General features: G+C 39.6%; 1 protein-coding gene across 1 annotated transcript in view; it reads left to right on the top strand.

The window, feature by feature from the left end:
• LOC109920127 (CXADR-like membrane protein) overlaps window positions 1-21,059 on the top strand; it is a 108,699-nt gene that overhangs the window by 73,748 nt on the left and 13,892 nt on the right. The window contains exon 3 of the mRNA XM_020520153.2: window positions 9,944-10,101. Coding sequence (XP_020375742.1) covers window positions 9,944-10,101 — 158 coding nt within the window. The remainder of the gene's footprint in view (window positions 1-9,943; window positions 10,102-21,059) is intronic.

Genomic DNA, 21,059 nt, shown 5'->3' with positions numbered 1-21,059 from the left:
TAGTGCACTTCCCACTCAGCCAGCTGGTAAAGCCGTAAGTGTTAGATTGATGTCTCAGTGGGCCAGACAGCAAGGCAATACTGATAGCCAATAGGCTCTGGCAAAAGTACGAATGTACTCATGGGCATGACATATCAAGGCAAGGTATCGATGCTGCGAACATATAGGTAGGTATTAAGTGAGTGAGCAAGTGAGCAGCTGTGAGATGCAGCATGGTCTAGTCTTTCAGTTGGGCGCCTGTTCCTATGTGCGGAGTGCCCTTGCGTTAGCCTTTCAATACTAGTTGCTGGTACAACTTGAATCACAGGTTTATACTTTCTAAGCTTCCTGCTCAGGGGTTGGATACGTGCTACAAGGATCCTGAGGGATTGGCAATGGTGGTGGTGCTTGTGGATTGTACATGTACATAATTAACATGGGAGGTTCTTCGCAGCCAGAGGTGAGCTGAACTTGCCAGGTAACCATTGTGAGTTCCATGTTGAGAATTCTCAGCATCGAGTTCCCTCATGCAAGTGGTGGAAAAGGAAACAGCGTTTTTATGAAGTGAGATGATAAGATCATTAACAAGCAATAATCCAGTTTAATAGGCAATACATCACTTCCGAGCATAAATCTCACTTCAGAATTTGGTTAAAACTACAGCGAATTGTTCCAGATGTTGAGATAGGCCTCTCTGGAACTCTCACGGAATTTTGCCACATTTCTTGCCATAGTCCGTGTCGTCCAGGCCCCAATAAGATTCTGTCCATGCTGTTGTTGGTGGGTGAATACCTCGGAACTCCCTACCTCACAGCACTGAAGGTCTGTGCATCTCACAAGAACTTCTGTGGTTTACAAAAGCAATCAGGTAATCAGGGATGGATATTAAATACTGTATTTGCCAGCAATGTTCGTGATCCTAAGCATATATCCATAATTTAATACATACTGAGTTTCAGCTGGCAGGAATACTTAGAAGATCAATTGAACTAGACATGGTCAGACAGTGAATTTAGTCATGAACACAATTAATGAAATTAAACTCATTTGCTAAACTTGCATTTTATGCCGGTCATGTACTTTTCATATTCTTTTCAATTATTTTCAGCCAGGTTTAAAGACTGTTCAGCTTGACGCCCTTATAAATTGTTACTGTTGATATTGTTGGAAAGAGCTCTAAATCTATTGGGTTGAATTTCAAATGCTATGACTGAAATATTTTAATTTTTACATTGCTTTGAATTTACTGCAACTTTGTCAATATTATAACAGATTGCAACGTTAAACTGAAATTAATCAAAATTGTCATAGTGACAATATCGTTCTCACAGTGTGCCATAACATCCTTACAAAGCTGAAATGTATAGTATAATAAAGTTCCTCACGTCTAATGCAGTAAACTATATCCATGTTGTCACATTATTACTGCTGAATACGGTATTGTTAAGATTTAATCTAAATCTGTGGACTGTCTGATACTGTGTTCTAAAGTTACTCTTTGGCTAGCCATAATGCGTATAGATGTCTGGAATTTGCCAACATTAATAAAACATGAACGGTAAAAATAACAACTTTAAACCCAAAATCTGGAGGATGGCTGTTTCATTTATCATTTAGTGAACATTTATACCACTCTACCATGTGTGGTCCATCGTAAATCATCAGATAAACAATATGCTTATTAAAGCACAGGGAATGGCATGATGGTATTTGTTGTTTTGTTATTACAGTGTACCAGAAGTTAGTAGTACTTCCTTTGTTGATTAAATAGTTCAGCTGTGACAGTAAGACAAACTATTTATTTCTACTTCTTTAAATGCAGTCAGTTTCTTGCATGCTAGTCTTGAGTCTGCATACTTTTATTGATATTTGTTGACAAATTTAGAAATAAAAACTTGCTCTGGAATTTTTAATGCTTAGGTGTTGAATTTCCTCCGTAGCTAGAAAGTGATATAATTGGGAAGTTAGTTCCACAGAGTCAGAGTCCTCACAACATAGAAGGAAGCCATTTGGTCCATTGAGTCCATATTGATTCTGTCGAGCAATTCAATTAGTTCCAGTCTCCAACTTTATCATCATACCCTGCAAATTAATTTTCCTCAAATATCATCCAATTTCCTTTTCAAATCATGGATCGTCTCCCCCTCCACTACTTTTGTCGGCATGAGGTTCCATGTCACGTGTTCATGTCTCCCCGCAACTGTTGCACAACACCTTCATTCTGTGTCTTTTCATCCCTTTGTCATCAGCTAATGAAACAACCTTTCTTTGTCTACCTAATTCAAAATTATCAGCATCTTGTACATACTTCAATATGATCTCCCAGCAATTACCTGTTTTTACAATTATGTTCCTGCGAAGCTGACATCGGTGGTTAGGGTAGCATTTATTGCTCATCCCTAACGATATGCTTTGAGGGGAAAAATCACCATTTCTTCTAATCTAACACTGTAGCTAAAATCACTTAACCCTGGAATTGTTCTGATAAGTCTCTCATCACCTTCTCAAGAACCTTATTACTCCTTTCCTAAAGTAAGGGGAGCAGAACTGGACGTACAGCTCCAATTATGCCTAACCAGTACTTTATAAGCATTCAGCACAACTTCCCTGCTTTTGTACTCAATTGCTTTCTTCTGACACACTATTTGACCATATCCATGTTTACATTGTCTATGACAGGCAGAATCAACAACCATAACAAATCACATTTGTGTGCTGCCTCTAACTTAGAATAAAGAAGCAATGCGTCCCATGAGGTTAATTGAAGCTGAACCAAGGTAGAAGACATTAAGTGGGTGATCAAAGCCTGGTCCAAGAGAGGGATCTTAAAAGTGGTCGAGAAAAAGAGAAGTAGATGGGGCGGGTTAGGGGGGAGAGTGAATGGCTGAATGACTGGCAGCCTCAGATGTAACCAATGGAGGGAGCAAGGCAGAAATGGTCAGTGTCAGAAGAATTAAAGTTCTGAGGAAGTTGTAGGGCTGGAGGAGGTTACAGTGAAAGGAAGGAATGGGCAGCGAAATGACTTAAACATGAGTTTGAGAATCTTATAACCTGTGGGGTTTGGCGAGAAGAAGTGAGTGTGTCAGCAAGGGTAGGGGTGAAGGGCTTGCAAAACCTGATACAAATTAAGATACAGGCAGCAATTTTGGGTGAGCTGAAGTTTACAGATTACATTGAGCTGCCAGATGGAAGACAACAGCAGTGTGTGAGACTGGAGGTGACAGAGGAATGAATGAGGGCTTTATCAGCAGATGGGCTGAAACAGCGGAGGAGTTAAGCAATTTCTGGGATTGACTATTTTTGTGATGGAAAGGATAAAGATTTGAAATCTTTAAAACTGGATGAATAATATGTAAACCAGAGCCTTCATTAGATAGAACTTTTGGGTGGCAAGATACATTTTATTTGTTTAGCCTTGTCTAAGGTTAAGGAAAAGATTTCTTGTGTCCCAATGGTAGTGCCCTGCTTCTGAGCCAGAAGCTCCAGGCTCGAGTCCTATTCCAGAACTTGATGTTTGAGGAAGCTGTATTCATAACATGGCAAACACATTAAGTATTCAACCTGCAAATCTTGCCAATATGCTTTTGGTAGGTGCTAAGAACTGGGGGATCACCCTGGTCAGCCAGACTCTGCAGGTGAAGAGCAAACCATTGCTGTACCTTTCCAAGCTTCACCACAGTCCAGTACATGGTGTTCCATGATCACCAATGCCCACTTTCAGCATGCTACCTGAAGAGAGAGAGAGAGGGGTCTAGGAAGGAAAAAAGACAAACTAAGAGCCTAACAGTATGTCTTAGAAATGCTGTTCAAATATTCAGTCTTACATATCCTACATAATAATATTAATTGGATTTAAAAGAACACCATTGACCTTAATAAGTCATGTAAAATTCATGGAAAACTAGGAAAGTAATGTTGTATAGCAGCTACTGAAAACAGAATAGTTGCTTTTGAGTAGAAGACAATTGCATAAAGAGCTCATTTCTCAATTTTTCCTAATTCTGCAACTGGGCCTATTTTTTAAAATCGCAATGTTGTTTAGGGTTTTGTTAACCTAGTTATTGCAGATTTCAGTGAAGAATCGATGTGAGGACATTTTGGTTGTTAGAGGATGGAAAGGCCTAAACAAACAAACAAACAAACACACACACATACACACACACGCAGAAACGACACACACACACCTGCACAGAAACATGAAACAGCCAAAGTGTGCACATTTAAATGGTATAATGTTGAACTGAAGTGGGAAGAAGTGTTGCAGAACTGAAGCCATGAGTGTGTAGTTTGATTGACCTTGGGCAATAAACCAATGGGCTCAATTTTCTGAGGATTGGCATCTCACACAGAATGCCACTCTAATTCTTCTTCATTCTAGTTATTCTTTTTTACAGAAGGAAAGAGCTCTGCATTTCTAACAGGAGTTTTTGATCAGGCCTCCTTCAGAAATAACGATTCTTTCATTGTGCAGGACTGTTGCTTGCCCCCTTTTCACAGCAGACAGCTGACATATTCTGAAACCGAAAGATGCAGAGTCACAGACAGCCAATTTAAGAGCTGATGTCAAATGGTAAGAACATAAGGTAAGTGTGAGGTTAGGAGTTTGGGGGCGGGTGTGTAGGATGCAGCTGGGTATAAAGATTGGGTTGGCAGCATACCAAGTGTGTAAGGTGCCAGGTGGATAGGGTTGCAGGTTACCAGGGGGTACGGTACCAGGTGGGCAAGGAGCTGAGGTGTAAAGCCACCAGGTAGGTGATGTAGTGCTTAGAATACAATAGAATGGAAGGAAGAAATCGTATCCTGTCTGGGGCAGGAGAAGGCGTGTCAGGTCAAGTGGTGGTTGGGTGCAGCAGTGGGAGAAGTTGGGAACCTGGACCCTGTGGGGTGAAAGCACATTGGGTCTGGAGTGAGGGAAGAGGATTCTGGATCCTGGGGTGCTGGAGGAAGACCTCATCCGGACTGGGCTAAATGGAGAGTGGGGGAGCTGGGGTGTGGGAAAAGGAGGAAGTGACATCAGAGCAGGTGGGGAAAGGTGTTATTTCCTGTGGAATGAAGGGACGTCAGGTCTAGAATGAAGGCATGGGGAAAGGGAGAGCAGAGAATGTGCAAAGGGAGAGAGAGAGAGAAAAGGAAGACTGTTTCTCAGGGAATGACATGGGGTAGGATCTGGTGCAGAGGACTCAGGATCAGATTCCAGGGAGTGAAGCAATGTCAGCTCCAGAACAGGGGAAAGGGACAGCAGGCTGGTTGGTCGGATCAGGGTCTGATGGCTGTAAAGGAGGTGCGTGGTTGGGTGTTTGTGAGATGCAGTCAGTTCATTAGTTACTCAGGAGTTAGACTATGTATTTAATTGTCTAACTTTTCCTAAGTAACTTTTTACAAAGTTTCTTCAGAGTCCTCTAAATTCCCTGATTTAAATGAATATTTTTGAAGGATTCCAGGTGTAGGGGGATTTATAGAGTCAGAGAGTCATACAGCATGGATCTGAATAATTCCTTTGGAATCTGCTTAGCAGGAGGGTTCAACAGGCTGCTTATGTGCAACTCCCATCTGTGCTGGAACAATGACTGTCTGGCCATTGGAAAATCTGGACCATTGTGTATGTTACTGATTGCAAGTGGCTGATGAGATGCAGCAGACAGGCAGTAGCTTTCAATCAGCAGTGAATAGAAAGGCAGCCAGACCAAACATAAATCAAATAGCAGTTTTGAATCAGCAATAGGTATACAGGTCATCTTGCTTAAATTAATCTGGAAGACAAAGGGCCAAACCATTTGCATTATTTGGCTGCAGCAGGGAAAACTTTTGGCATAGCACTGGTCCCTAAAGAGCTTTATAACAATAGTATCAATATGTGCTACAATGAGACTCAACAACCTCAAAAAAAATGAAGAACGAGGAATGAAGATTATATTCAAAACACCATATAAATATATAGAATAGAATGATGCACTGCACAATAATATTATGTAGCATGTTGTAATAATTTTCTGAATCAACTCTCAATTGTACTGTAAGACAACCTCAATTATGTTTTAAGACATGCTCTTCCTCACACAACTGTTAAAGAATTCATAGTATTGCTTGAGACTTGCATTGGATTTCAATCCTCTGTAAGCTTTTAGATATCTGAGGACAAAAGAGAATTGTGACTATTATTAGAAAGATCAAATGAATGATTTAGGAAATTTTCTATGCAATGTTTTTTAGATTATTGAACATGTTAGCAGGAATAGTCAGAGAATGGTTTTGAATAATCATTAATTAATTGACTGTTTTGATTGATCATTGTTATGATCATAGCAAGTAAGGACTATCAAATTTTAATTTTCATCACCTGACTTTAATAGATGTTTCATGGACAAAAAATGCTTTTATAATGGGATAAAATGTTGACCACGGATTGAGGCAAATCCAGGAAACCCATGTGGAACAAACAAAACTGCCCAACCTGAAAGTATTATTTGATCTAAAGACATCAGAATGAGGCAACCAAGTCAGCATCAAGAAATTTGCATCTTCTATTTTAATCTATACTTCTATGATAATATCACATTTTGGGAGACGAAAGGCTCGTCTGCCAGTTAGCATTATTGGAAATACAATGGAACCAACTTGGGAATATATAAACAAACCACATTTCCGTAGCTGTTTTTGAGCAACAGAGCAGAGAGAGGGAAGAATAAATTTGTAACAATAAGAACTGGATGTCTCGTTCCCTTTTTCACTCATTATTTCAGAAGTCAATGCCCTCTGAAAAAGCAAATTAGGCAAACAGCTATTCATTAAGTACTCAAAGGTATCTACAAACATTGCTGCTACTAAGGACATAAGTTTACAATTAAACAATTGTGGCTTCAGGTGAAAAATTGTAAAGTCTCAAGGGTTCTAAAGACTTTTAAACTGTTTAGCCATTATTCATCCTAGCTGTTACAGATATACTACTCTTTTTAAACTTAATACCTGTGTTTGTATGCATGTTTGATGTTTTTTTTTGCTTTTTCTTGGTGTTACTAGGTAATAAAATCCCTCTTCCTTTCACTCAAGAAAATCTTGTAATTGACTTCTTAATTTTGACCAGTATGGTGGTTTAATTGATGCATATTAGCTGCAAGCTAAAATGAAACAAAAATCTTTTTTGCGACCAAGCAAGAGGGGAGCTGAGTTACTCTTCCTCACCTGGTTGTAACATTGTAATATTATGAGTGCGTTAGAACACTAGAAGTACAAAATAACATACCAAGGAAAAGGAGCAGGAAAATGGGACTAGGAGAATGTGGAGCTGACATTGTCAAAGCAAGGCATGATGAGCCAATGTGGCCTCCTTTGGTACTTAAAAGTTCCATAATTCAATATCTGTGCAGTTTGAATAGTTCATTCGGTATCTCAGTTATGTCCTTCTCCTGATTTTTTATTTCAGGTTTTGTAGTGGTATGGCTGTTTGAAATACTTATGTGCTTTTGTTGCCACTAATACACTGCAATTAGGTATTATTTAACTATTCAACCTCAAGTACAGATCTCCATTCCCAATTCAATCCAGTTTCTTCCAGTACCAGGGGTGGCACGGTGACTCAGTGGTTAGCACCACTGCCTGACAGCATCAGGTGCCTGGGTTCGATTTCCCCTCGGGCAACTGTCTACATGGAGTTTGCACACTCTCCCCGTGTCAGCATGGGTTTCCTCTGGGTGCTCTGGTTTCCTCCACAGTCCAAAGATGTGCAGGGTAGGTGGATTGCCCATGCTAAATTGCCCGTAGTGTTCAGGGATGTGTGGATTTGGGGGATGGGTCTGGGTGGGCCGCTCTGAGGGTCAGTGTGGACTTGTTGGGCCAAAGGGCCTGTTTCCACACTAGGGATTCTATGGATACCATGGCTCATATCTCAATACTAGCATTGCTTCAGTCTTCATCAATAATTCTGAAAAAGTTTCTGTGCATCAATTTCTTATCAAGTATTATTGAATTGCACCCCCCAGTAATATGCATTAGAGCTATAACTCCACTATGGTCTGTGCAACCTTTATTGTTGATATGCTTTAAGCAGTGAGATATAGCTACAAGTTATAGGTTGATCCATGAATTGTGTGAAGATACATAAAGAGACATGAAGCAAAACTGTGAGACAATCCACATCCACTGTATGGCACCTAGCAGTGTCAACAAAACCTGTACCTCTGTTGGAGAAAGAAATTGTTTTCACTTCTTTTGAAGCATTATTTCTGTATTTATTTCCTTTTCTTCATAGGATTTGGAGGAGATGTGATTGCCGCTTTCCAGTGGCATTTTCACTTGGAAGAAGCATAATCATTCATTTTTACCTCCATGGTCTTGTCAAACTGTTCAGCATCTGTACAATTGGATATGACCCAAAAAAAATGATTGCGTTGTATGTATTTGATCATGTTTTAAGATTCATACAGTGATAGATCTGGCTAAATTACTGCACTCGCCTCATTTCCTGTAGTTGTCTCTGTTTTGGAATTACTTTTAACAAGTAGTTTAAAGAAAAAGGTGGTGCTGTGGCTAAAGCTAAATCATACATCAAGTTCCCTCACATCTGCATTCTCTAAAAGCTTTGTTCCATTAGCAGGAACATTCATTTTTTGCTTTGACTTGTTTAAGCCACTGTAAGAGTCTCATTGACCCCTGGCTCTTCTCCATTAATGTGTCGCATTCAATTCAGATTGAAATTGAGAACCCTCTCCTTGTTTCAATCGACTACATTTCTGAGATGATGATTTTCTAAATTTCATAGCAGCGTTTAGTAACCATTCTGATTATTTCCCATTTTCAGGGCCTCCCTAATTCTTTTTTCCTCAGTGAAATTCTTGTTTTCTTATTAGCAGAGGGAGGACCACATGTAGGGGGAGAGTGGAAATATTCTGATGATAAAAGCTTATTGTTGATTCACCACTAATAGACGTTACCATTCAATTTGAAGGAAATGAATTATTATGCCTCTGCCAGTGAAGCTAGTTATGTGTCCAGACCAATGATGGTGCTTTACCCACCTTGACCTATTGGTTACTTCTATTCGATTTTATTAATTACATTTTTATAGCACAATAAAGATGAAAACACGTTTGTCACTGCATTCGGTAAACTTAAGACTCATGTCCTCCAAAGAGCAGGGCTCCTGCCTTTGTTTACCAGGTAGCTTAAAGGAGAAATTACCAAATATTTTCCCTTCTGTCCCTGTGAAATTTTGAACTAGATTGAATGATTGTAATTTTGACTTTAGATAAATGAGTATATAACCATCTGTTATAAATCCCTCACACTTTTTGTTTCCTTTGACTTCAATTGGCCTAAAATTGAGGAAAGAAGGGTATTGGTACTGTAATTGATACCATCCATGTTACACTAATGCCCAAAGTCAATATTACCCCTAATGTTATTTTAATATTCCAGAAACATTGACCATGTTAGGTACTAAAACACATGGATACTGATACTGAAATCTTTTTTATAATGCAATAAATCAATTTTATTGTATCCATTTGCATTGTGTGGGCAGGCAGACTGTTGAGACTGTAATATTCAAGGTACAGAATCTTCCAATGGCTTTCGCATTCAACACTGCCTAATTTTAAGGACAGGGTTTGTTAAATCAAATGGCCTATTACATTAATTAAAATTTTGTGTAATGTTAAAGAATAATCTGGGCCCTCTTGTGGTGCAGTGATAGCCCCTGGACAGGGAGGCCTGGGTTCAAGTCCCATCTGATCCAGTAGTGTGTAATAACATCTCTGAACAGGTTGGTTAGAAAAAATAGGTTAAATAAAAAATTAGAAAGTTCACTGAGTTTTGTCTCTTTTGGAAGCTTGATTCTCCTGGGGAGATCAACTAGTCCCGTGAGTTTATGGCAGTGCCACCATGTTTAGAATATTGTAAATGTGAATCAGTCTGACTTAAAACTTTCTGACACTATTTTTAACACTGCTCCTTTCTATTTGGTACTTAGGCTATGCTCATTTGTGGACTGCAAAACCCCAGACTGAAATAAGGATGGTTGAGGAGCAGGATGTTGTTCTACCATGTCACCATCGCTTCGGTCACTTAGTATCAAAGAATCTGGATATTGAATGGCTTTTGCAAGACTCTGAACCCAATCAGAAAGTGGTGAGCATTCCTTTCAGAGGTGGTTTACATTATAGTCCATGAATATTCTAATGGTGTTATGTTCAATGAAATGACTAAATTGCATCATGTTATATTATACTTTACTCAGCTGCCACATGATTGACCTTTGACCCTAGTCTACACTTTTTAAAGTTACAAAATATTCTTTATAATTCACTTTCCTGTAATAGGTATGGATGTATCAGATACCATTGTATTCACATAGCCTTGTTACAGACCAGTTATATGCTTGACAAGATTTCCCAACTTCAGAAAGGCCTGTCACTGAATTCTAATACCTTTCACTTAAACTGATTAATGTTTACACCATAAAAACTGAGAGGGGAATTTTTGCTTATGCCTGAGGAGTCAGGTTTACTTTTCATCACAAGTGGTGCAGGATGTAAGAGAGGGGAAGTGCAGCTGCATTTATAGATAGTGTCGGCTGTTTCTCATCTGGATAATGAGGTTAAAATCCAGCTGGGGCAGGGCAGCGTGGGGTAAAATGTGTGGAAGTTCAATGGCCACTGTAATACATCCTGTATATTGATAGAGAGGTAAGTCAGGCAGCATGTGTAACACGTGGCTTTCCAATCTATTTTAGCTTTGTGGTGCTCTTTCCTGAGTGGCCCATCTTTAGAAGGATGTACATTTTAGAGTGGCGCAGTGGCTCAGTGTTTAGCACTGATGCCTCAAGAGTGCCAGGGACTCGTGTTCAATTCCAGCTTTGGATGACTGTCAGTGTGGAGTTTATACATTCTCCCCTTGTCTGTGTGGATTTCGTCCAGCTGCTCCAGTTTTGTCCCACAGTCCAAAGATGTGCAGGTTAGATGGATTAGCCAGCTAAATTGCTCATTGTTTAATGGACATGTAGGTTAAGTAGATTAGCCATGGGAAATGCAAGTTTACAGGGATAGGGTGGATCTGGGCAAGATGCTCTTCGGAGGGTCAGTGTGGACTTAATGGGCCAAATGGCCCACTTCTGCAGGGATTCTACGATTTTAGAGATATTACAATAAAGTGAAAACTGAAACACAGGTGACAGCTGTGATGAGAGAATGGATAAACTTTGATATTTGGGTAAACTTGCATTCCTTGGAAATGAGGAGATTAAGGGTAATTGTATTAAGATGCGCAAAATAACAACGAAAATTTATTGGTAGATAAGGATCAAGTCTTTCCATTATCAGAGGAATTCAGGGTGAGGGAGTTCAAAACTAGGGGGCAAATTTTTAAGGTGAGAGGAGAAAGATTTAAAAAGGACATGAGGGGCAACTTTTTTACACAGTGAATGGTTCGTGTGTGGAATGCCAAAGAAAGTAGCCGATGCAGGTACAGTTACAACATTTAAAAGACATTTGATTAAGTTTGTGAACAGGAAAGGTGTGAGAGATATGGGCCAAGTGCAAGCAAGTGAGACTAGTTTAGTTAGGGACAATGGTCAGCGCAGACTGGTTGGACTGAAGGGTTTGTTGGCATGATGTAAGACTCCATGACTCTATAATCTTAGGATTGAAGTTTTGAGCTGGTTAGAAGTGAATCCAGGCAAAATATTTTCATTCAAAGGCATGTGAAAAACACAATGCCAGAGTTATGCATATAAAGCCAATTGAGGACTTTGAAAGAGTTTTATATATTTATTTGGAGAAAAAAGAAAAGAAATAAGGATCAAAAGGATGGGGCTGCCAGGGGCTAAGAAGCTGATAGAGAAGGCACAGTGGTTCAAGTGATGTATGTCATATATAATAAATATATGTAATGAACATAAGATATATGATAAATAATTATGGAGCATGTTACAGTGGCTCAAGGATGACTTTCCTTTGATTTCACTCCTTTCACCCCACCTTGTACTTGGCCAGTGATTGGTACCTCAGGGACTCTCAGTTGAGTGTCAACATGGGACCTTTTTTCTGGCACAGTGATAGAATGTGTTAATGATTCCCTTCACCACGGTAACAAAGATACCACTGCATCATTTTAAATATTATAGATGCCAGCAGCACAATTTGTTTAAAATAGAACTGGAAAAGTATGTTGCTTGCTACGGGCCTGTAACAAATGTACACGTGAACAGCTTAGGTTGACTGGCCTGTTATTTTCCCTTCCTCTCCTGTTGGTATAGCTTGCAGTGTAAACTCTACTGAATCACTCCCCCTACTGCATGGCTGAGGTAAGATATTACTCTTTGAAAAATGAATAGTTTTAGGAGAATTATGTGCTGCTGCATGACATCCCACAGAATCTCTGGTTCCTGCAGATGACCTTAGCCCATTTGACAATCTTTCTAAAAAATTTCAGTATAAAATGTAAAGTAAAGTCATATTCAAGCTTTTAATTACACATTTTGAATTCATGGAATCATAGAATTCCTACAGTTGGAAGAAGGCCATTCAGCCCATCAAGTGCTCAACGACCCCCTAAAGAGTATCCTAGTCAGCCCCAGACCCCTATCCTAACCCCTGTAACCCTGCATTTCCCATGGCTAATCCACCTAGCCTACACATGCCTGGATACTATGGGCAATTCAGCATAGCCAATTCACCTCATCTGCACATCTTTGGATTTTGGGAGGTAACTGGAGCACTCGGAGGAAATCCACACAGACGCGGGGAGAATGCGCAAAATCCGCACAGGCAGCCATCCGAGGATGTAATCAAACCCGGGTCCCTGACGCTGTGAGGCAGCTGTGCTAACCACTGAGCCACCGTGCTACCCCAAGTTGTTTTGCATATGCTGATAGACAATTAAACAAGTCAGGTTTCCATAGATTACATTGGGCAAAGGACAGATCAAAGTTATTGCATTAATCTTATCCCAGGCAATGATCTGGGATTGCAATTAATTGGTGAATGCAAGATTGGATAGGATTATATTGAATGCCTAGCATCCACATCAGTGTTTATGTTCCATAAAGACCTCCTCTCAATCTTCTTCATCAAACACTATCACAGAGTCAAAGTGTAGTACTGACCTTTCAGTCCAACTCATCCATGCTGACCATACATCCTAAATTAATCCTAAATTTGGCCCATTTCACTTCAAACCCTTCCTATTCATTCATCCATCCAAATGCCTCTTATATGTTGTAATTATACCCAACCCCACAACTTCCTCTGGCAGTTTGTTCCCTACAGGCACCACCCTCTGCATGAAAAAGCTACTCCTCATGACCTTTTTAAATCTTTCCCTTCTCACCCTAATCTTATGCCTATCTAGCTTTGGACTCCAGCCTGGGTAAAAGACCTTGGCTATTTACTCTATCCATGTCCCTCATGATTTTATAAATCTCTATAAGGTCATCCCTCAGCCTCTGATGCTCCAGGGAAAAAAAGCCCCAGCCTTTTCAGCCTCTTCCCATAATAATCTTTCAATCCTTTCACCCTCATGTATCCACATACCTTCTATTGATTCAAAAACAATTCTAACTGATAGTTGTTAAAATTTCAGAGAAAGAATCTGATATTCATGACTTTTGGTATTCATGTAAGAACAGAGAGATTACTGACTGCTGCACAAATTAACATACAGGATTGTCAAGACACTGTTAGAATACAACTTTTTGTTATTGTTGTGTCCTATTCAGCTCTGAATTCTGTGAACACTGGATGAGCTTCTACCACTGCTCCAGTTCAGATCTCCATCAGAGTATGAGTTTCATTTGTAAAAAAAGAAAAACTACAAATGTTGGTACAGGCTGGATGAAAAACAGAAAATTATGGAAATGCATGCATCTGTCAAGAGAAAAGGCAGACTGAATAGAATTCATCTTTTTTATGTGTTCAGTTAACAATATGTGCAAGTGTAAATAGAGTTTGAAAAGTATTTTAGGCAGAATTGAGTTTACAATTACAGAAATGAGCGGAAGAAAGTCACATCATTTTCACGTGTTAGGATCATGAACACAAAAATACCTTCCCCAGGCAATGATCAACTCTGGGGACAGAAGCAACATGGAGTGATCTAGCCTTTGCTCTGAAGCATCACTGCTAATAGACGCAAAGGCTGCAATTTTCTGCATGGCCACAAGGAGATGTGTGACTGAAAACATGGGTCCTTCAAAGCTGTCAGCATCTTTTCTGACAATTTACAAAGAGGAAGTGATGCCTTCAGTTGTCATGCAAGCAATTCTATGTGATGCTAGGGAGCAATAAAGAACATATTTCTGTTCCTATAATTCATATTAATTCACTTTGTTAAACAGGGTTATGTAATATGACTTGTTGACTGTTGCTAGTTTTTCAATTTTTAGGTATAAATGAAGAATAATAATTTTGCAAATAAAACACTTGCAACTTTGAACTGGTTCTATCCAATAAAGTCAGCATGCCGTTCTGCATACTGTTTTTAATCCAGTACTTATCCATACCCACATGTTTACTGATGTTAGAAAAGTTGAAATGTGAACTGTAAGTTTACATAAAGTGACATGAGTCTAAAAATGAAGCTAGAGGAGCAACAAGCCAGTGAATTTTAGTCCTTCACTTTGAAGTATGCACCATCATTCAATGTTCTGTACATTCTAATGATTTAAGGGAATGTTTTATACCTTTTAACAAACATTAGTGAGATATGGCATTGTGTCAGGAATTGAGGAAACAGAAAATAAGTTTTGTTTAATAATATTTCAACATCAAACCAGCTTACATTTTGATGGAATTTTAAACAAATATTTAAAATATACAAACTTCTTAATAAACACACCGTGAGCTATAGATGTTCATTACATTTGCTGATGTAGAAAGCAGCCAATGTTTTCATGCTGTCACGTTGCCTTACTTTATTAAAAGTTCTCTGTAATGTCCTCCATTATAATTCTCTGAGATGTTGGCATTTCTCCCACTCTGGCCTCTTGTGCAAGCTCGCATTTTATTGTCCGATGTAGTAGTAACTGAGCCTTCAGCTGCCAGTCCCTAAACCAATGTTTCTCATATTATAATTGGGACCCTGATTGGTGTCCCAGAAACAGTGAGTGAGATTGCTTGAAGTAAAATCACATTAATCTCATAGAGTATAATAGAAGAGAGGACTTCAATTACCACTGCAGATACCAGAAAAACTCTTCTTCCACAGTGATAGGAAAGAAGCCAAGTCGATACATTCTAGGCTTGCAAAGGAAACACTTGCGACTTTGAACTGGTTCTATCCAATAAAGTCAGCATACTGTTCTGCATACTGTTTTTAATCCACTGCTTATCCATACCCACATGTTTACTGAAGTTAGAAAAGTTGAAATGTGAATTGTAAGTTTACATAAAGTGACAGGAGTCTAAAAATGAAGCCAGGGGAGTAACAAGCCAGTGAATTTTAGTTCTTCACTTTGAAGTATGCACCATCATTCAATGTTCTGTACATTCTAATGATTTCAGGGAATGGTTTATACCTTTTAACAAACATCAGTGAGATATGGCATTCTCTCCAGAGCTCTGAAACTTTCTGCAGCAACAATTTACCAGCCTTGTTGCTTCATACCAAGCCTGTGATCATAGCTTCATCTTGCTTCTACCAATCTTGCTGATCCTCCTGTCACACCTTCACCTCCTTCTTGTGCTCTTCTAATCACAATTTCCCCCGAACCCACTCTCTGCCACCGCTTACCCCTGTTCTGTTGGTCTTGATGCACAGCTCACCACTGTCCTTTAGCCATCTTCATTCATTCTGTAGCAAGGCCTTGCATTTACCTCTCTGCAGTTCTCTAATCTTTGAAAAGAGAAAAATCTTAGAATAAAAGGTTAAGCAGGCAAATTGAAAAGCAGAGGGGACTTCACCTGACGTAGGGCTAAGGAAATGATGGAGGCAATGAGTTTCCTCTCTCAAACCAAATCCAAGGAGCACTTCACTGTCATCACTAATTGTTGTCATCTCTATGAAGCTGAAATAAACACATGCACAAAGATAACCCATAGTCTGCACAAGGGCACGGAGCTCAATTTTTCTCACCTTGCGCAGTAAGTACTTGCCAACCTGTATTTATCAACAATGCTGCCTTTCTTGGGTGAAATGTGTGTTGGGGGACAAGCACTTACAATCTCCTACTGTATTTGTGTGATGTGGCTTGTGTTGCATTCATTGGAATAAGGTCCCTACGTCAGACGTCTGCGTGGAGGCATCTCATGGCCCTCCTCCTTGTCCCACCATTTGGTTTACCATGGTTTGTGAGTGCTGCAAATGCTGATTGCTCACATGACGAAAGACCTGTTATGTTTCTGATATTTCCTCACACATAATCATTGGAAATGCCATCAATGGATCTAGCCACAGCAGGCGTTATCATTGCTAGTGCTGCGGTGCTATGGAAGTGCAAATAAATTAAAGAGGAACAGATGTACCAGGACCAGCAGTGAGCTGAAAGCCACCATATGAAGAGAGCACACCTGCAGGTCTCCTCAGGACAAGGAGGTGGTACAGGAGTCCCAAAGCCTATTTTCCTAGATGCTACTTCTTTCAGATGAGTGAGGCACAGTATCATTGCACAATGAGAATTTCCCAGGACACTGTCATTGATTATGCTAATTGCTGGTGCAGGACCTATTCCAGTGGCTGCCAAGGTGACAGTTATGTTATTATCTTCATTCCTGGGATGAGGGCTGACTAGGTTGAAATTTATTGCTCATCTCTAATTGCCCAGAGGGCAGCTAAGAGTCAATCACATTGCTGTGGGTCTGGCGTCACATGTAGGCCAGACTGGATAAGGATGGCAGTTTCCTTCCCTAAAGGACATTAATGAGCCAGATGGGTTTTTCTGCCAAATGACAATGGATGTGTGGCAATCATTACACTTTTAATTCCAGATTTTTATTGAATTCAAATTCTACTGTCTGCTGTGGCAGGATTCAAACCTGGGTGCCCAGAACATTACTTGAGTCTCTAGATTAATAGTATAATGATATACCAATAGGCCATCACCTCCCCTGCACTAAACTTAATGCAGCTGGCTGCTTCCAAGTAGCCACATGGGAACCTTGACCCACAAATGTATCAAGGCTGTTGCTGATGCAACTTGTGCCAGGTCACATCACTTCATCTCATTTCTCCAACGCAAGGTGAATGCTGCAGCTGGGCAGATGGCTTTGTCAACATAGCTGCATTTCCCCTACATCTGGGATTGTATAGGCTACATGCACATTACATTGAAAACACCAAATCAAAATACAGCTGACTTCAGCAATAGAAAAGCATTCCATTCCATCAATGTAATAGTCATCTGTGGTCATCAACACCACATCCTAGAAGTCTGCACCACGTACCCTGGAATCTTCCATGATGCATGTATCCTTGAGACCTCCCAAATTTCTGCTTTGTTTCATGGGCCAGATGCCTTACAAGGATTGTTACAGAGAGACAAGGTATATACTCTGTGACTGTGGCCACTGACTCTGATACTGAGGCCGGACATAGATACAATGCAGCCCATTCTTAAACCAGGGGTACCATGGAGCAGAAGATGGGCTATCTGAGGATGGGTTTCAATTGCTTAGATCTGGAGTGGGCCTTGCGGTGTCGCAGAATCCTAGCATACAATGCACTGCACAACTGGAGCAGGCAAAGAGAGGATGTGATGGACACTGAAGATCTGGGAGTCCAGCATCAGTCTTCCAAGTAGCAAGATGAGACACTGAGCAGGAGAAAAGGCATCTTCAGCATATTAGAGTGGTGCAGCATCAGAAGCCAGACAGGACTTAACTGACATCCAGTTCCAGTAAATGTGAGCCAGATGCAGAGATCATTCACTGACTGTAAATTTATTGGAAGATCTGCTGACAATTTGCCTTCCATAACACTGAATCAAACACTAACACTCTGCAGCTTAGGGAGCCCATTCAGCCTGCTATTCCTTTGCAGTCTCTTTACCGTTCCCATTAATATAGGTCTACATTTCAACATGCACATTTAATCAGTTCCCAGTAGCAAATGCAACTTTGTTTGTTTTTTCCTTCACTTCTGATATTGCTAAATAAATATCAACATTGTCCACTTTTGAGTGGATACCGGTACTTGATGCCCTACATTGAATAATTAGAGCATGTTGGACAACACTAAGCATAAAGGAATGAAGAGCAATTCCATAGACATGGTTATAAAATGGAATGACATTAAGAATGTTAAACTGTTTAGTTTGGTTCATATAATTGCAGTTACAATGGTTGTAGAACAGACAGGTGAATGATGCAAAATGGCAATACATTTCTAAAGGTGAGCGTGTATTTGTGATGAAGTGTCAATGATGCCACCTATGTGCCACAGAAGCATTTTTTTTTGTTCCTCTCCCAATACTGTGAAGAACAGATCTGACTGATAGCTGCACCTGCATGGTGCACTGCTGGACTTTAAATATGGTGCCCATGCAGGGAATCTTGGGAGGTCTGAGCAGCAGAAAGTACTACTGCCGTTGTTCATTGAATTCTATGGAATGCTAGTGATTAGCTAATGAGGTGAGCTGTGGAGAATAATTGAGAAAATCCGCTAGAACTCATGGAGACAAACCCTTCATGAAATATGCCCAAATTTGCGCTTAGCCAATTTCTAGTAAAATTAGTCCTAAATTTCTTGTCTAACTGGAGGTGGTTTTATTTCTTTCTCAAGTTTGTGATCAAGAAATATGATTTCAACTATCCCAACCCTTTATTCAAAACCTTTAACAAGTCAGTTATGCATTATTCTCTTTTTGATGCAATCTGGTTCATGATTGACTGCTGGTTGGTTAGTGTATTCTCAAGTTGTCTTCCATTCACTTAGCCACAAAAGTAATTCTTATTGTACTGTTGTGATTACCCATCTGACTTTGATGAGCTTGTTGCCATCAACTGTTCTATTTTAATATAACTTGACCTGTTCAATTCATCAGCATTAAGGCAATTAAGAAGTACCTATGCAATTAGCAAATATTGCAGTCATCCAGTTTCCACGTAACAAATAAAGCTGTGAACTTGCAGTCAGTCGATTAACTCAATTCCTTCCAGGCTTGACTTTACCTTCCATGTGTTTGCATTCCTCTTGCATAATTCGTTTCCTGTCATGTTGAATTTTTTATTATAATTTAATTATGCCATTCAATCTCCAAGAAAAGAAGAATAATTAATATTTAAACCATAATTTGCCTGTCTGTTATAGACACGCTGTAATGTAACTCATGATCCATCCTTGAGAGATCAGGTTAAAACAAAGAGGAATGTTTGAACAGCAGGAAGAACAACATTTTCTGCATGATAAAGTGCTGCAGCTTCAAGTGCAACAAGCCAGATAGTACTTAGCTAACACACAGTTCCTGCAGGTGAGAGCTGGGTGCAGTGATCATTCATTGACTGTAAATTAGTTGATGCTGGAAAGGCAAGCAGTTCCCCTGCATTCCTCGGGGCAAATACAGCCTTTTTTTTGCTTGCTTTTGCTGTTGCTGAGTGCAAGTGAATGCATTGAATGATTTCAAGGCTTTCCTATTTGTGATGGTCCCATATTGCTGGACCATTATTACAAAGATGCTTGGCCATACTGGATTTTGAAGAAAGAGTAGCACTGATTTTGACAGGCTTGTAAAATGGGCTGAGGCTAAGGATAGGTAAGTTGATTGGGTTGGAATATAAATGGCAATAGATAAATGAATGTGATCTTGCATGTGCAATGAAGTATCAGTTGTGCTAGCTACGTGCCCTGAGAAACATTTATGTGGTGCTTGTAAAATTTGCTATGCACACAGCGAAGGGTAACTCTGCACTGCCAACACTTGAGTGGGTGCGTGTCTGGACATTTAAGATGGTGGTGGTGCCAGAGATCCTGGGAATTCCCAGCGGTGGTGAGTACTTCCACCTGTAGTGATTGGGAGAATATAACAAGTAGGGTGCTATAGGGGCATGGTGCATTGGTAATGAGGTGATTTTGTGAAGATGATATGAGGAAACTCATCGACCTCATGGAGAGAAACATACCATGAAATTTGGCAAAATTAACACATAATTGGTTCCTATTAAAATTCACTGCTATATGTCTGATTCCTGTAAATAATTCTTTTGACTAAAGATTGGTCCCAGTTGTATCCCCAATCATCTAGCTTTTAAAAATGTAAGAAGCTGCAGCAAACATGCATTATGACCTCATACTGAGTTAATAAGTATCAATATGCATAATTAGTTGCAAAATTATCTAATTCGCATTTGTAGGTTTCAGAGGTGCTTACGAAGCTAGTATCTATTTCAATGCAGAATTATGAATATTTTCTGTTTAATATTGTCCCTGATATTGATCTGACAAACATTAATATCATATGAGGAAGGTGAAAAAGCTTCAAAGAATTATAGCGATGCTTTAAAGAATGATAGGGATACCTTGACCAACAAACATTCTCATTAGTTGGCAGTTTATGAATGCTGATCACCCAACAAAATTGCAAGAAATCTAGTTATTTTATATGTTTTGTTCTGGTTTATTTATCAACTGTCTTTGGAGAAATACAGATGAAATACTATGCTTATATCAGATGAGGGTTAAATTACAGACAGGAAACCAAATGTAAAATACATGGCTCACTTACTGGAATGACCAATACTACTGCACCCTAAATAATATTTAGGGCAAGGCCAAAATTTATAACATTAATCTTAAACCTAAACATCGGGGCGTGCCTTCTGTTTAATATTAGGCTAGGCTAGCAATTTATTCGGGGTGATGACCTCGTGGTATTTTCACTGAGCTATTAAATAAGAGACCTAGGTAATGTTCTGGAGACTTGGGTCAAATCCAGCCATGGCAGATGGTTGAATTTGCATTCAATAAAATTCTGGAAGTAAGTGTCGAATAATGACCATGAAACGATTGTCAAGAAAAAAAATTGGGATCACTAACATCCTTTAGAGATGGAAATCTGCTATCCTTACCTAGTCTGGCCTAGATGTCACTCCAGACCCACGGTAATGTGGTTGGTTCTTAACTGCCTTCTGAGATGGTAATAAATGCTGGCCAAGCCAGTG

The sequence above is a fragment of the Rhincodon typus genome, chromosome 32 (genome assembly GCF_021869965.1).
Source record: "Rhincodon typus isolate 14 chromosome 32, sRhiTyp1.1, whole genome shotgun sequence".
Classification (NCBI taxonomy): domain Eukaryota; kingdom Metazoa; phylum Chordata; class Chondrichthyes; order Orectolobiformes; family Rhincodontidae; genus Rhincodon; species Rhincodon typus.
Note: the sequence above shows the minus strand (reverse complement) of the source record. Positions and strands in the feature narration are given on the sequence as shown.